The sequence below is a fragment of the Brachycentrus maculatus genome, unplaced genomic scaffold, assembly GCF_059751285.1.
Source record: "Brachycentrus maculatus isolate JH-2025_06_01 unplaced genomic scaffold, ASM5975128v1 h1tg000518l, whole genome shotgun sequence".
Classification (NCBI taxonomy): Eukaryota; Metazoa; Arthropoda; class Insecta; order Trichoptera; family Brachycentridae; genus Brachycentrus; species Brachycentrus maculatus.
The window spans coordinates 624,666-639,754 of record NW_028281264.1 but is presented as its reverse complement, the minus strand read 5'-3'; the positions used below and the strand labels follow the sequence as shown (position 1 = coordinate 639,754).

At 34.2% G+C, this 15,089-nt stretch overlaps 1 protein-coding gene across 2 annotated transcripts in view; it reads left to right on the top strand.

Moving 5' to 3' along the window:
- ltl (leucine-rich repeat-containing larval translucida) overlaps positions 1 to 14,581 on the top strand; it is a 47,537-nt gene extending 32,956 nt beyond the window's left edge. Inside the window, exons 2-9 of one of the 2 annotated variants that reach the window (XM_088272737.1) lie at positions 1,289 to 1,457; positions 2,588 to 2,794; positions 4,964 to 5,152; positions 5,514 to 5,744; positions 6,011 to 6,232; positions 7,666 to 7,864; positions 13,130 to 14,074; positions 14,446 to 14,581. In XM_088272737.1, coding sequence (XP_088128863.1) covers positions 1,289 to 1,457; positions 2,588 to 2,794; positions 4,964 to 5,152; positions 5,514 to 5,744; positions 6,011 to 6,232; positions 7,666 to 7,864; positions 13,130 to 14,074; positions 14,446 to 14,450 — 2,167 coding nt within the window. In that variant the 3' untranslated portion in view covers positions 14,451 to 14,581. Of the gene's footprint in view, positions 1 to 1,288; positions 1,458 to 2,587; positions 2,795 to 4,963; positions 5,153 to 5,513; positions 5,745 to 6,010; positions 6,233 to 7,665; positions 7,865 to 13,129; positions 14,223 to 14,445 lie in introns of those variants that run through there. The other variant, XM_088272736.1, reaches the window with a different exon arrangement.
- The last annotated feature ends 508 nt before the right edge of the window (positions 14,582 to 15,089 follow it).

Below are 15,089 nucleotides of genomic sequence, written 5' to 3'. Positions count from 1 at the left end.
TTATTTATTTAAGGCAATTAAACAGTAATATTCTTCACTGCCCCAATGCACGTAAAATTTAAATAAGTATCTTGCTGAAAATTCAGATCATGATATATCACTTCATTCTTCCCAAGAAAGAACACTTTCCATTCCTCGCCACTACACATCGTTTTCTGTAATTCCTTCTCTGTCCAAGCGGCCAGACTATGGAATGAATTACCTCTCGTTGTAAAAATGCACCTTCTCTAATAAGAAACGTCTGAGACATTAATATTTATCATTAGAATCCTAACTGTCCATTAAACCTCCTCCCTTAGTTTTTCCCTCTACCTCCTTCCCTAAACTCCCTTTTTCCTTTGTCTTCCTCATAAACATTTTTGTATTTTATGTTTTTTTTAAATATTCAAGTACTAGCTATTCTCTGATTGCAAACAGCTTTATATGGTATCAAACGTTTTGATCAACATCACTTGTCTGTTTTTGGTTGGTTAACCTTTTCATAGCCGCAAATAAATTACGCCGCAGTGCTCAACAGGCCAAGTATTTTTTTGAAAAAAAAAAGTTGTCTAAAGATTTTTTTTTTGTTGTTTTTATTGAATTATAATTTACTTACCAAATATTATATCCCGCATCGATTGTTAGAGTTTTATTCTTGAAGTTAAACCAGTTTCAAATTTTCAGAGTTGTCACACTAAGTCGCACACGCAAGTTTTTATTAAATTTAATATTAACACACAACTATTATTTATCAATGGAATATTTTAAAATAATAAGAAAAACACAAAAAAATTGAGCAAAATAAAAACCCCTGGCGTTCAAAACAATCGATTAAAATAATCAATATTTCAAGTGGTTTGAGTGGTAGCCCTAATGACATCTGTCAACTGTCAGCTGAAAGTGATACCGATAAATCACTTAAAAGTATTTAAAAACTTTATAAAATATTTTGTGACAACTTCAACTGATGGCAATGTATGTTCCGTTTTTGACAGATTGTCAATATGAGTTAAAACTGCGGAGTAATACGTCATCAAAAGTACTGACGAGATATCTCGTCTCTGGCCATACGGGCACTCCGCCATTTGCCGAGATATCTCGTCTCTGGCAACCATCGGGTTAAAAGATATTGCTTTTCAGCAATAAGCTCTCCAATGTACTTATTTCTTTTCTGTACATGAAGTTTAAATAAATGGTATATTTTGAATATTCGCGAATTAACAGTCGTGTTCTACATGAAGTAATGGTTGTGTAAGCAATCCTCGATACTGAATTCTTGAGTTAAAACAGTCCTTTGTTTTTTTTTCAGTTACATAGAAGATTCGTCCTTTGAAGGACTTACTGGTGTGGTGTACTTCAGTCTCGCAGACAACAATTTACCAGCAGTGCCAAGAAAGATATTTCGCCACATGCCCAATATCAGGACGCTAGATTTGGGACGGAGTCGAATCAAAACATTGGGTGCTACTGATTTCAAGGTAAACCGACTACTAAAATAGTGCATATAATTAATATTTATGGCATTACCTCTGTTATACTAATTTTTTAATTTTTACTTTCTTTTACAAAAATGCTCGCAATGTTAGTCACTCGTAATATTAGTAACCACTCACCGAGATTTAGAGACACACCCATCTCTTCGTTGGAACAACCCTACATCATGCAAGCAACACTTACAACTACACAAAATGTTAACCACCTGCGCTTTTGGTCGACCGAGGACTAGCCAATAAGGAATGCAGAACAACATGTACTAAAGGCTGAGATCTGATAGTGCATGTAGTTATTGTCTTGACGAAGAGACGACAAAACAAAAATTCTAGCATTTTTGTAAAATCAAAATCAAAATAAAACAAATCAAGTAGAATTTCGACAGTTCCCATCGAAATTCTTCTATCTATCGGAAACCCATTTTTTACTTTTTGAACCTGGGTTGACAGAACCATTTTTTTTTCTTTTTTAATTTGTGTTAAATGTTCCTTTCAACCAAAATTCTTGCGAAAATTCCCCACATTACGAAATATGCACTTACATAAAGCTCCCTTGAGGTAGAATTTTACGAAAAGTGCGCTATAAAAATGATCAAAAATATGGACATATCAGCTGACGGAGAGGGATTTTTTGGTGATCAATTTTTAGTTTACAAAGGATTTTTTGACGAGTTATAAAATATTATATAAAAGATAGTTATTAAATATAACACATAATAGTATAATTATTATGATTAGGAAGAGTTCTTTACGGTGGTATGGACATGTGGAGCGAATGGATAACGAGAGAATGACCAAGTAAATATATGTGGCGAATGTGAGAGGGAAAACAGAACGAGGACGAACGAAAAAGACTTGGCACGATCAGATCAATCAGAACCTAAAATCTGGTGGTGTCAAAAGTCTGCGTAATCGGAGAGCATGTATGACTAGATATATGGATGTGAAGGAGGCGAGGAGTGTATGTCAGGACAGAAGAGTGTGGCGTTCCATCCTTTCTACCTACCCCTGCGAGGAAACGGCGTGATGGTAGTAGTAGTAGTAGTAGTTATAGTATTATAGTCAGATGAAAACCGGAAAGGACATATTTTACATACAAGTGGATATTTTGTTTACAGGATGTTCCCTTGATGCACTATTTAGTTCTTGCTGGTAATGGAATGTCGATTATCGAGAAGAACTCACTGCCTCAAACATTGAGGCACCTTCACCTCGGGTTAAACCACCTCACGACCCTTAACGGCACTCTCCGGTACTTGGATCGGCTGGAATGGTTGTTCATCAACTCTAATAGACTCACCAATATAGATAATGAAATTTCAAAGGTGAGTATTTCTTTGAACCTATTTTCTTTATATTAAAAGTAAAAACTAATGCAATTTCTACATAAAGGTTTCATAACTCTCAAATATGCAATTCATCGCACATTTTTTTAAAGAATATACTAGTATATTGAAAAAATATTTTTTATGCATTTTCAAACTTCTCTTACCTTTCAATATCTCTTTAATTGTCAACACTATGTATTTATTTCTAAGAAAAACTTATTTTTTCAATGCAAAAACGGTATTTAAGCATTTAATGCAATTACGAAAAATATTATCATTAGTAGATTCATTAGTAGATGAAAAAAATTAATGAAAAAGTAAATTAAACGGAAAAATAAGTATAGAATGTGAAAGAGGAGAGAATTCTGCGCGATAAAGACTTCTCGCTCCGCTTGAAGGAAAGAGAATGTTGGAGAAATCTTGAATTGAAAATTTTTGGCGCCAAAATGTTTTTTTCGCGCAAAAAACGTTAGCTAAATAATAAGGATGGATTTCGAGAAAATTAAGTTGCGGGCTACTATCAAATATCCCGCCTTAAGAATGCCACTATTAAGGCTTAAGGCCCTACATAAGTTTAGCAACTTAATTTTCATAAAACTCATTTCCTTTATTGATTTTCTTTAACAATGGGTCGCCTAAATAAAACTTGACGTTTTAGTCGATCGTTTAATGCCCAGCATTCGCAAAGTCGCAACATATTTTTTTTCTAAATCCATCTACCATATATCTTTCTTCTCTCTCGTGTAATGAAATGTGTCTAATAAAAGTGACGCGTCCTTGAAATTTCAGCAATTCTCGCACAATTATCGATTATCGATTCGTCACCTAAGCAGTTACACACAATAATACTTTAAATTCGCAGAAATGTATTAAGAAATAAATTTTGACTCACAAAAGACACAAAATAACAGTGCCGACGCCATAAAAAAATCATTCTGTATTATTAATAATTAATTATTCTTCTAACCCTTATCCGCACCCAATGGTGCATAGGACGATGCATCGTATTTACATCTTGATTGTTACTTACGAGGCAAGGCGATATTTGATAAGAATCAGAGTTTAAAATCACTAATACTTATTTTCACCCCCTCCCCCCTGGGAATCGATATTGAAACATTGTTACGACATAATTTTTTGGTACGTATAGGTAGGTAAGAGGTAACTAATTATATATTATATGTGTATATATAATGGAACATATAATATTTTTCCTCATCTATCTTCATTCGCTAGTCTAGTGGATAATTTGACCTCACTTGACCTGGATCCCCCCCAGGTGGGCTTTCTATTTGTATTTTCGCGTATAGTAAATAGCACCTTTGTGCTCATTTAATCAGATTAGATCAGCTCATTAAATATTGACCTCTTTAAAATTCATTGACACAGATCATTTATCTCCTCGTAACCTATTTGCAAATTTCGTTCCTTCACAAGTAACAGTTAGGACCCATATTTTGAATGCACATTTTTTGTTTGTTTACATATACACGTTTTTTGGTTTAAGGGTGGACTCTCAAATATACAAATTCAGTAAGCGATAGTCTGCGCGAGAAAAGAGTATTTTTTTTCAAAATATTTATTATTTAATAAAAACATTTAACGTAATTGCATTCATTTCTTAAAAACCCGTTTTGTATTATTTTTTCAATGCAAAACTTTTAATGTTCTGGATTTTAGAGAAAATTAAGTTGTGACTTATCGAATACTGGGCCTTAATAGATAATTAATTGTGGGCGGAATGCTGAATTTTACATCATGTATTATATATGTATTTATATATATATATATATATATATATATATATATATATATATATATATATATATATATATATATATATATATATATATATATATATATATATATATATATATATATATATATATATATATATGTGTGTTTAACCTTTCATAATGAGTAATTCGCATAACGAGTTACATTAAAGGGCAAGTCCCTTTTTTACGACATTCACTTTTGAGCCGGGACATCCGCGCCAGTCAAAACCAAAAAGGTTTCGCTTAACGATTGTTTCCCTTAACGAGTAAGATTCTGTAACGAATTATGATCGTTATGAGAGGTTCCACTCTATATGTCTTTGTTGATGTACTTGTAAATTTCATTTAATTTGAATAATTACTTGAACAATGTATAATTGTCTCACAGAATGCCAACAAGCTATCTCTAATCTATGCAGCCAACAACCAACTGGAGAGACTTCCTATGGAGCTGAGGCATCTCCCGAGAATCGATTCCTTGTACTTTTACCACAACCGAATACAGTCTCTTAACGGAGCTTTGCAGAAATCGAGACGTCTACTCACCCTCAATTTATCGTTCAATTGCATCACTTTCGTGAGTAACGTATTTAACATTTTTGAAATGTAGCTTTTTATTTCTTAGCAGTACCCATAACTTCTCTTTTGTATCACATGCGTCTTCATATTACATTTTAAAACATAAAATGATACACAATTCTTAATATTTTTAATACTTAAAGAATGTATGCAGAAAGTGTTCTCATTATAACCTAGAGGACTTGTACACATGGCTTGTTCAATTAGACGAGCTTGTACGAGTACAGCATGCAACCCTGAAAGCCCAGTCATCTCGGCTAGTCTCGTTTTCCTCTAGGATCTGGAACGCAGATCCGGGATGCTTCTTGATATATACCTTATTATTTCGCCTGTATTGATACATTGTTCCCCAATTGCAGCTGGCACAGGACGACTTCGCAGAGGCTGATAATTTGCAGTACATAGATCTCGGTTTCAACAAGATACAATTCCTGAATAACTCCTTGGCTCCGCTTCGCGCTCTCAAGTACCTTAATCTGACCCACAATGAACTAGGTGAATTCTCCCTCCAAGAAATCAAAGGGCTCAAGAGACTGTGGGTCATTGACTTGTCGTATAACTTGATCACACATTTGAGCAGAAATACTGAGGTAACGAGACTAATAATTTTATGATTTTTTTTCCAAGTTTTTTTTTCAATATGTACAATATCTCTGCACCGCACACTTCTCAAAATCATTTTTATCTCCTTTTCCAAGCCACTGAAAGTATCTGGGTTTTTTAAAGTACCTATATATAAAATTAACCACCCTAAGATAAATTGTTAAGCTGTGCTGACATGGTTCTCACTTCACAGACAGTGAGTGCATCCTTATCATTGTTCTTCGTTTAATTTTTCTCTTTTTGCATTTTACAGAATTTGGTTGATTTAGAGACAAGACTTCAAGAATTGCGACTGGAACATAACAGACTTACCACGTTAGGGGGTTCGCTAATGGGTCTACATGGTCTTCTACGGCTGAATGTTAGTCACAACTTCCTGGATATTATTTCGCCGGACAACCTGATTGGTTTAGACGATCTAAAGGTGTTAGATGTATCTTACAATCAAATTACATCGCTCGAAGAGCTTTCTAAGGTATTTTAATATTTATATTATAATATACAATTATCTTCTTCTTCCTGACTCCATCTCAACTTATAGTTTTTTTAGACTGTTGGGGTCAGCTCTCCTCGTCCTCAGGTTTTAGGTCGTACTATCATGAACAACATTACCTACGCGATGCTTTTAAATTATGTTATCTTTCTGTAGCGTCCATAATTTTTTTTTGTATCTGAAGTAATATTTAGTGTTTCTGCTACGTTCAACAAATGGCGCTGTCATTGCAATCATAAAAGCTGTTTTTCAAGAAAAACGCTACATTTTACCTGATACAATACAAAATACAAATACCTTCGAATTCAATTTATGTCAAAATTTCAGAGGGATCAGTGAATAACGAATATTTCCTTTTTATTTTTATTGATAATCATCGCATTTAAAAATTTTCAAAACCCAAAAATAAATGAAATTATTATCTTTTGTAAAGAAGTTTTTGCATTCTTCGCGAATATGTCTCAATAAAAAATAGATTATCATAGTTGGGATCGTGGAGGATATTAAATCACTGCAAAAAAGGATACAGACCGGGAGAGAAAACCATAGATATTGTTTGCTATACGGATGACGCTGTAGTATTTGCTGAGACTTAGGGGACCTGCAACTACTCTTGCACGCATTCCATCTTGCTAGTCAAAAATACAACATGACTATATCAGCTACAAAGACTTAGAGCATGGTGTTCTCTGGGATCCCAGTGGGATGTAGCGTGACTGTGGATTTCGTCTTAGTAGAACAGGTAGAAAAGTTCAAATACCCGGGTGTGGACCTGTGTGGTCAAACGGATCTGCGATGTGAAGTGATGGGGCAATTAAACAAGGCTGCAGCCATCTCATCTTCTATATGGAAAAACCCTAACATGAAGATCGCAAAATTTAAATTTATAATGCTTGTGTGCAACCGTATTATGACATATGGGATCGCAGTAACAAATAACGAGCTAAAAGTGTCAGAAATCTGATACAGAAGCATCTAGGCTTCCTGACAGATCTGCTCTTGCTAAGCAATTTTTTTTAACTAAGTTGGGAAAGTTATTGAAAATGTGAAACAGTATAAAATTGAATCCCGATTTTCCTGTGAATTTACATTTAAAAGCTTTCAATATACCTGTCACTGCCAATCTAAATAAATACAAGATTTTAAGTCCATCACCAAATTTTCTAGAAGTACCCCAGTCTACAGGATAGAATAAGAAACACCAGGATAAGAGAAATATACAAGATCCTAGACGTTGTTAGTTGGGGAAGATAACCTGGTTGACAGCTGGGAATCAATATCGCAAGAAGCTAATCAAGCAAAAGAATAATAATTAGAGAAAAAAAACACTTTTTCATCTTGAACCACCCCTCCTTCTCTGTGAAAGCTTTTTTTTAATTACTAAACTTTTTCAACTCGGTACGTAATATTTTCAGACATATCTTTCATCTCTCGAAGAGTTGTTGGCTTCCCACAACAACCTCACTCACCTGGATAAGGACTTCCACGGTCTCCAAAGACTCTGCGTAGCGGACTTGTCGAATAACTTCATAGACTTCGTGAGCTATGATTTGGTAACCAAGACGAATTGCTCCATACACGGCGTTTTGGGGACCCTGAAGATTTATCTTGATGGTAAGCTGGTGCAAAAATATAATTTACTTGCGATTACTTTATTTTATAAAATTTATATATTTTTCCAGTCTATCCTTTCATTTTCTATTACATAAATTTATTGGAAGACCGAGGAACAGTTAGCATGATCAGGTATGATAAATACTTGAAGGCGGTCGGGTCAGGAGTTGAAATAATCGCGGCTTATGTATGAGGCGGTGCATGAATGTGGAAGACGCGAAGAATATTTGCAATGACAGAGTTGTGTGGCGTTCTATTATCTGCCTACCCTTGCGGAGAGCGACGTGATGTTTTTATTTATATTTTTTAAACTTATTATATCTTTCATTTTCTCTTCCAATAACTGATTTCAACCATTAGTACAATTAGTTATTATCCATTTAAAATTATTTTGAGTACATTTTTTTTAGTATTTTGATCGATTTTAAGTAAAATTTTATTGAAAATCAGCAGGAATAATTCGCTTCCTTCAAGTTAGTTTCCAATACTTTTGGAAATTTATCACACACTAAAAAACAAAATTATCCGAGAAAAAAGGTTCCGGAATGCCGTTTCACCGCGTTAGGGCGCTTGTCCACTACTCCGTGTAATTTTACCGTCCGGCACGTCAGTCAGTGTTTTAAAACGACGATTGGCTTAGATTGGCTTGTGCTTTTGTCCATCTTTCTTCGTATCGGAACCCTTGATCGGTGCACACGTTGCTCGTAAATTCGATCACGCTAAACTGTCGTAGTCGTTTTCATTTTTCAAAACCGGACTACCGGACGATGAAATCCCGTGTAGTGGACAAACCGCCCTTACATGGAAAAACAAACCCTGGTTATGCATATCAGTAATTAATAGTTTATTTACGTATAAAATCACATTAATGTCACTTTACACTCGTATGTAAAGGCATAAAATATTAATTAATAAAATGAATGATCGGTCATGAGGACATTATGGTAAAACATTCGGAATCAATGACGCAAAACGAAAGTTTTATTATTCTGGCTGAGTACTCGTCATTAGATGCTCATTCTGATGTAGATGGAGTAATAACGTATTTGTTTATTGATTTGGGGTTTAATTTGCAAAGCTCCATTGTAATTTATGTATTGATTGTTAAATCAAACACAGACTTTTTGAGTCTATTAAGTTGTGTTTTATTGTTAAAAAACACCAGAAATAAATATATAATAAATAAATATTTATAAGAAATAAATATAAGTGTACGTACCTACATACCCCATTAACTATTGTTGTCTCCCGTAAATTATTACTTATAACCCTTATCCACACCCAATGGTGCATAGGGCACTGCATCGAATTGACGACTTACTTACATGAAGGCAAGGTGATCACTCTTGCGCTTCAGGAACCAGTCCAGGGTAATATTAAATAAATATTATTATAACCCTTATCCGCACCCAATGGTGCATAGGGCACTGCATCGAATTGACGCAGTGTTATCTTGATCATTACTTACATGAAGGCAAGGTGATCACTCTTGCGCTTCAGGAACCAGTCCAGGGTAATATTAAATAAATATTGCAGAGTAAAATCACTAATATTTATTTTCACCTCCCTGGGAATCGAACCCGGCACCTCCGACACGGTAGCTAAACACGCTGGCCACTACAACACGAGGCTAAATTATTACTGCACATGTTGAAACTATTACTTAAGTACCTAGAAATGTATAGCTATTTAAGGACCGTCAGTCCATTTAATCTTCACATTCGTTTGAAAATGCCATAACTAGGAGGAAAATTTGTCACAATATCAATTTTTATGTGTGTTTTAACAAAAGATACATATTACGTATTGTTTGTATCCTTGAACAGCTGTGCAACTAACAATCACATGCAGTTACAACATTTTGGGTGTGTCCAAATACTTGTTCACAAATCTGGATTATCTCTAATTAGAGTTATTTTCACATGACCTTTTTTTGACATAAAATAATAAACACACACAAAATGTTGTAAATAAATTAACTAACCATCAAGCCGCTTCCTCTGCCTCTCGCAGCGGTAGGCAGAGAGAATAGAACGCCATACCACTTTGTCTTTGCAAACTTTATTCGCCTCTTTCACATTCATGCTCTCCTCATTCACTTTACCCGACCCCTTACCAATTACCGACCGATTACCCGACCGCATTTAACTATTCGACATACCTGATCGTGCCAAGTTTTCCTCGGTCTTTCTATACTTCTTTTTCCAACCACATTCGCTTTTTTTTCCTCACTCATTCTTTTTACATGTCCAAACCATCTCAACATATTTTTCTTAATTCTATCGATAGTGCTTATCCTTGCTTATAATAAGCCATGCATTCTCTCCTTATTTCACTATTCAAACATCTATCATACATCGTTTTGCCGCACATTCATCTGAGGGATATCATTTAGACTGCATTCAGTCTACTTTCATCCTTCTTTTACCAACTCCATGCTTCGCTTCCATACATTAGAGTTGAAACCAGGACTCCGTTGTGTACTGCCAGTTTAGCTTTCGCTGATAGGTTTTAATTTGCTATAACTGGTTTCAGTGCACCATTTAGTCTGTTTTTAGCATGCGTTCGCCTTAAAAGGAATACCTTGGATTATATTCATATGTTGACATGTTGAGTCCCTCTGACGTTGAATATCACTTGTAAGAATGTGTCTTTATATCTACAGGATGCCCCATATTCCTTTTAAGGGAAGTTAGGTCACCTAATAACACACCAAAAAATGAAAATATGACCCCAGTAAAAGTGCCTTAATTTTCGAGGTATTTCCACTTTTATGAATTTTCCGAAAATCTACCCCTTAGATCAGTTTTATAAATGCCACTTCTTCAAATGTTCGTATTTAAGGATTCCAATTTTTATTTCACAATAACACACAAAAATAATTTAATTTAAAATAAACACTTTTCACTTTACTAAAACAAAGCAATTCTTTACATCGGAAATCCTAATAAATTAATTAATTATAAAATCTGCTCATTTTGCATTAAAAAAGCAACATCTTTTTTCTAATGTAAAATATAGTAAATGTTAAACTGTTTTTAAAATGACATAAATTGAGCAAACTTTTAAAATAACTTACCAGGTTAGCGTCATTTTTTTTTTTCAGAGTGAAGAGTTGAATTTATGTTTTTTTTAAATGTTCAAGTACTATCTGCCCACTGATTGCAAACGGCTATATATGGTATCAAACGTTTTGATCAATATCACTAGTCCGTCTTTGGTCGGTTGGAAGATATTGCTTTTTAGCAATAAGCCCGCCAATGTACTTTTTATTTTCTGTACATGAAGTTTAAATAAATAAATAAATAAATAAATAAGAGTCAAAGTCACCTAAAAATTTATTTTAAAATCATTGACCGGGCATTAATATATTTTTTTCGCTAAGGCAAGCTAGTATAGGTGATATTTTGGACTGTGATCAACAGAATACTTATTCAGTATTATACAACAAAAATTAAAATCCAAATATATGAAAAATTGAAATAGTGGCACTCAAAAAACTGATATCTATAGATATATATATTTAAATTGAAATATTTTTTTGCGATTTGACAGCTTTAAAAATATCATAGCGAATGTAAACTCTTTTGTTAATTAATTACTATGAAATTGTTACAAAATATTGATTATTTAATAAATTTATTCTTTTACTTATTTTGGTTTCAAATTAAATTAAATTTGAGTTTTAAACAGTCCCACGGACATTTTCTATTAAAATTATTTTTCTAGTTTCATTACAAATTGATTTATCGCATGTTTTTCTCTATTCTCCATTCATTTTCACATTCTCCTAAATAATAAAGTTAAAGGAATCGACCTCTGAATGGACTTGGAAATTTATGATTGTTTGTTATTGTTTTTTTCTTAATTATAAGTAAAAGCATTTTTAACAATAATTAATTATTATTTTATGTGTGAATATGGACTTTTATGATTTCTGTTAATTTTATTTTAGAACACCTATTTTATTAACTCGTGTATTTCAATAATACCATTTTAGAGGAAAAGGAATTGATACTACATAATTATTTTTTATGTGAATATTCTCCCATGTATATTTTTTTATAAAAATTAAATCGAACAAGTATTTTACCATTTTAATAATGACGCATGTTTGCAGGTAAATACATGATTTTATTTACTCTTAAAAAGAAATATATTTTTGCGACTGGGCGCGTTAAGGATCGATATGGGTTATACATATCGCTCACTCCTTTCAAGAACGTCATAAATCAATAAACTTGATTTTTCAGGAGAATGTTTTTAAAGTTTAAAAATATAACAAAATGTATAAAAAATAAATATCAAGCCAGTTATTGAACTTTTTAGTATGCAACAGATCTTTTTAGGTAAAACCTGAAGGTTTTTTCTCCATGTGAAAAATATTCAATATATTTTTTTAAAAAATTAAACAATACCTTATCTTCAAAATGCAAAAACAACATTTTCTGCCCTGTAGCGGGTAAATATTAAGTTAAAAATATGCCTCTTTTGCTAGGATATAGTACATTTTCTGGGCATTCCGAAAACATGACTAACTGAAAATTGCCGATGTTTGATTTATGACGTTCTTGAAAGGAGTGAGCGATATGTAGATATTGGAAAATCTAATTGAAATACGTGTATTATCCATAGAAATCTTTATAATTCTAATTATCACACGCTTTCGTAATATGGTTTTTAGATTAACATGTGTATTAAAACAAATATGTTAATAATGTAATATTATTTTTAAAATTAAAGTTTTGTTTTAAAAACCTTACTAATTTCAATATGCTGATGTGTCATTAAAAAGTGAGTAACTAGATATTCTTTAAAGTTCTAAATGTGAGATTAAAAGTCCTAACGTACCACCGGTGAGTCGATACTGTTCCTCCGTGTCATAATACACCAATTGATTCGTGATAAATTAAAAGGATTATAAATATTATACGTTTACAATTTAATTTGCCAAAATACTAAATATACTTCGTTGTACATAATGAATTCTATATGTCTAAATTTAAAAGATTCTTTTTGCGATGGTTATGTTAGAACAATTTCAAAAAGGAGGGGAGTTTTTATTCCGATTCTTGCGCGAAATTAATGCAGTTTTTGTGCTAATATTATTCGTGTGATTTTATTGTGTATAATTACAATTTGCAGCCAAGCAGTGATAATATTTATTTGCAGAATGTTGCATGCGAAAATAAATATTCTGTCGAAAGTCAACTGATAATATATCAGAAGACAACTATAGATAGCCGTTACTTCCTTTGTCCCCAGAAAACCCGGTACTGTGCGGAGAACGGTTCCAACATCTGGCCAACGAGATGGAGAAGCGCCAAGCGCGCATTCTGGGCACGTGCACGGGGCGCTTGATCGTGCCCAGCCCCACGCTGATGAACGACATCATACCCGACGGCCGCGGTCTGCTGCTCCCGACCATTCTGGCCACGATGGAGCCGATCAAGCTCGACGACGGCGCTCCTACGTCCCCAGTGCCGCTGCTGGCATACCGCCAACTAGACCCTCCGCTTACCGAGAAAACCGCCTACCGCGAGTCCGAGACAGACTCGCTCCCGAACAATGACCACCGCAAGGTCTACGGCGTACCCGAAACTAAAATAATCTATCACCAGATCGAACCTTCAGTTCGAAAGCATCAGCCCGATTTATCGGTCAGTGATCACCAACCTGATCTGCCGCTGAGCTATCACGAACCTGTCCAGCCGATTAGCTATCGCGACCCCGAACCGCCGGCGAATCATCACGAGCCTATCCAGCCCATTGATCATCACGAGTCCAAACTGCAGGTGTCCCATCACGACGCTGACCCGCCGGTTAGCTATCACGAGCCGGAAACCCCGGTGCCCTATCACGAGCCCGACCCGCCGGTCATCTATCACGAGCCGGAACCCCCGGTGCCCCATCACGAGCCCAACCCGCCGGTCAGCTATCACGAGCCGGCACCCCCGGTGCCCTATCATAAGCCCGACCCGCCAGTCAGCTATCACGAGCCGGAACCTCCGGTGTCCTATCACGAGCCCGACCCGCCGGTCAGCTATCACGAGCCCAAACCGACGAAAATCTATTTGGAAACGGTGATCAACAAACTTCAGCCAGACCTACTAACTAGCAAGATAGATTTTAGTGAACCTCTCGTGCATTACAAAGAACCCAGTATCCTGGAACCAGCCCCTGACACGATTTTACACCCATATGTCAAAGGTAACAATATAGCTTGAAAGTATTCGGGATATAAATTCATAATCTCATTCATGATCGGCCATATGAACAATTATCGGGACCGAGTCCACGTGCGATTATTTAAGATATAGTCTAGAAATGCCATATTTTACCGACAACCCTTTGGAACGTTTTCACTAAAAGATCAACAACTATTGTAAATATTACACTCATAAATAATTATTTTTTTGATTCAGGATATTTTCTAGGTCACCGGGAAAGCATTGTCTATATCGGTGGCATGTCCCAATATGAAGAGTAAATACAACCCTACCCTATTCTCAAATCTTATGCTTGCACATTTTTTTCAATATTTAATATTAATTTATTTTTCTTTTGTTTTATTATTTCAGAATAAAACTGGAAGAGATAAGAAGAGAGAGTTTAAAAGAAGTATAGTATAAACGGAGATATCAAACACATTTATGAATTTAACTCCATATATACATGTTGTTGTACATACTGATTCAAAGTAAAAAAATATTTAAAAAAGTACTTTTTAACAATTACGGTTGAGGAACATTTTCTTAATATTCCAAAGTGATGTGACATCACAGAAAATAATACTTTAAATTTAATGATTTTTTTAAAACTAAACATTAGAAGAAAAACAATCGTGACAAGATAGACTCCTTGAAAATATAAGAATAACGTTTTTAATTTAGTCAAATCCGTAGTTTTTTTTTTAATCTAGAAATTAGTTTAGTTTTATTTCTTTGTGAATGTATGTATTTATATTCATATATTTTAACTTTATGTTTCATTTGTATCTACATACATAAACGCATTCATTTATTTATATGATTCAGAAACTAGCATAGATTTTTTAAATGATTATAAAAAAAGATTGCACGGATTAGAATACCTATTACATAAATAAATAATGTTTTACACATAAATTGAATAATGGTTCAAATTTAAAATGGCAAATATGATCAGCTTGTTCAAAAATAAAATTGCAAATATTTTGATTAATAAAGGTGTCGTTAAGGAAAGG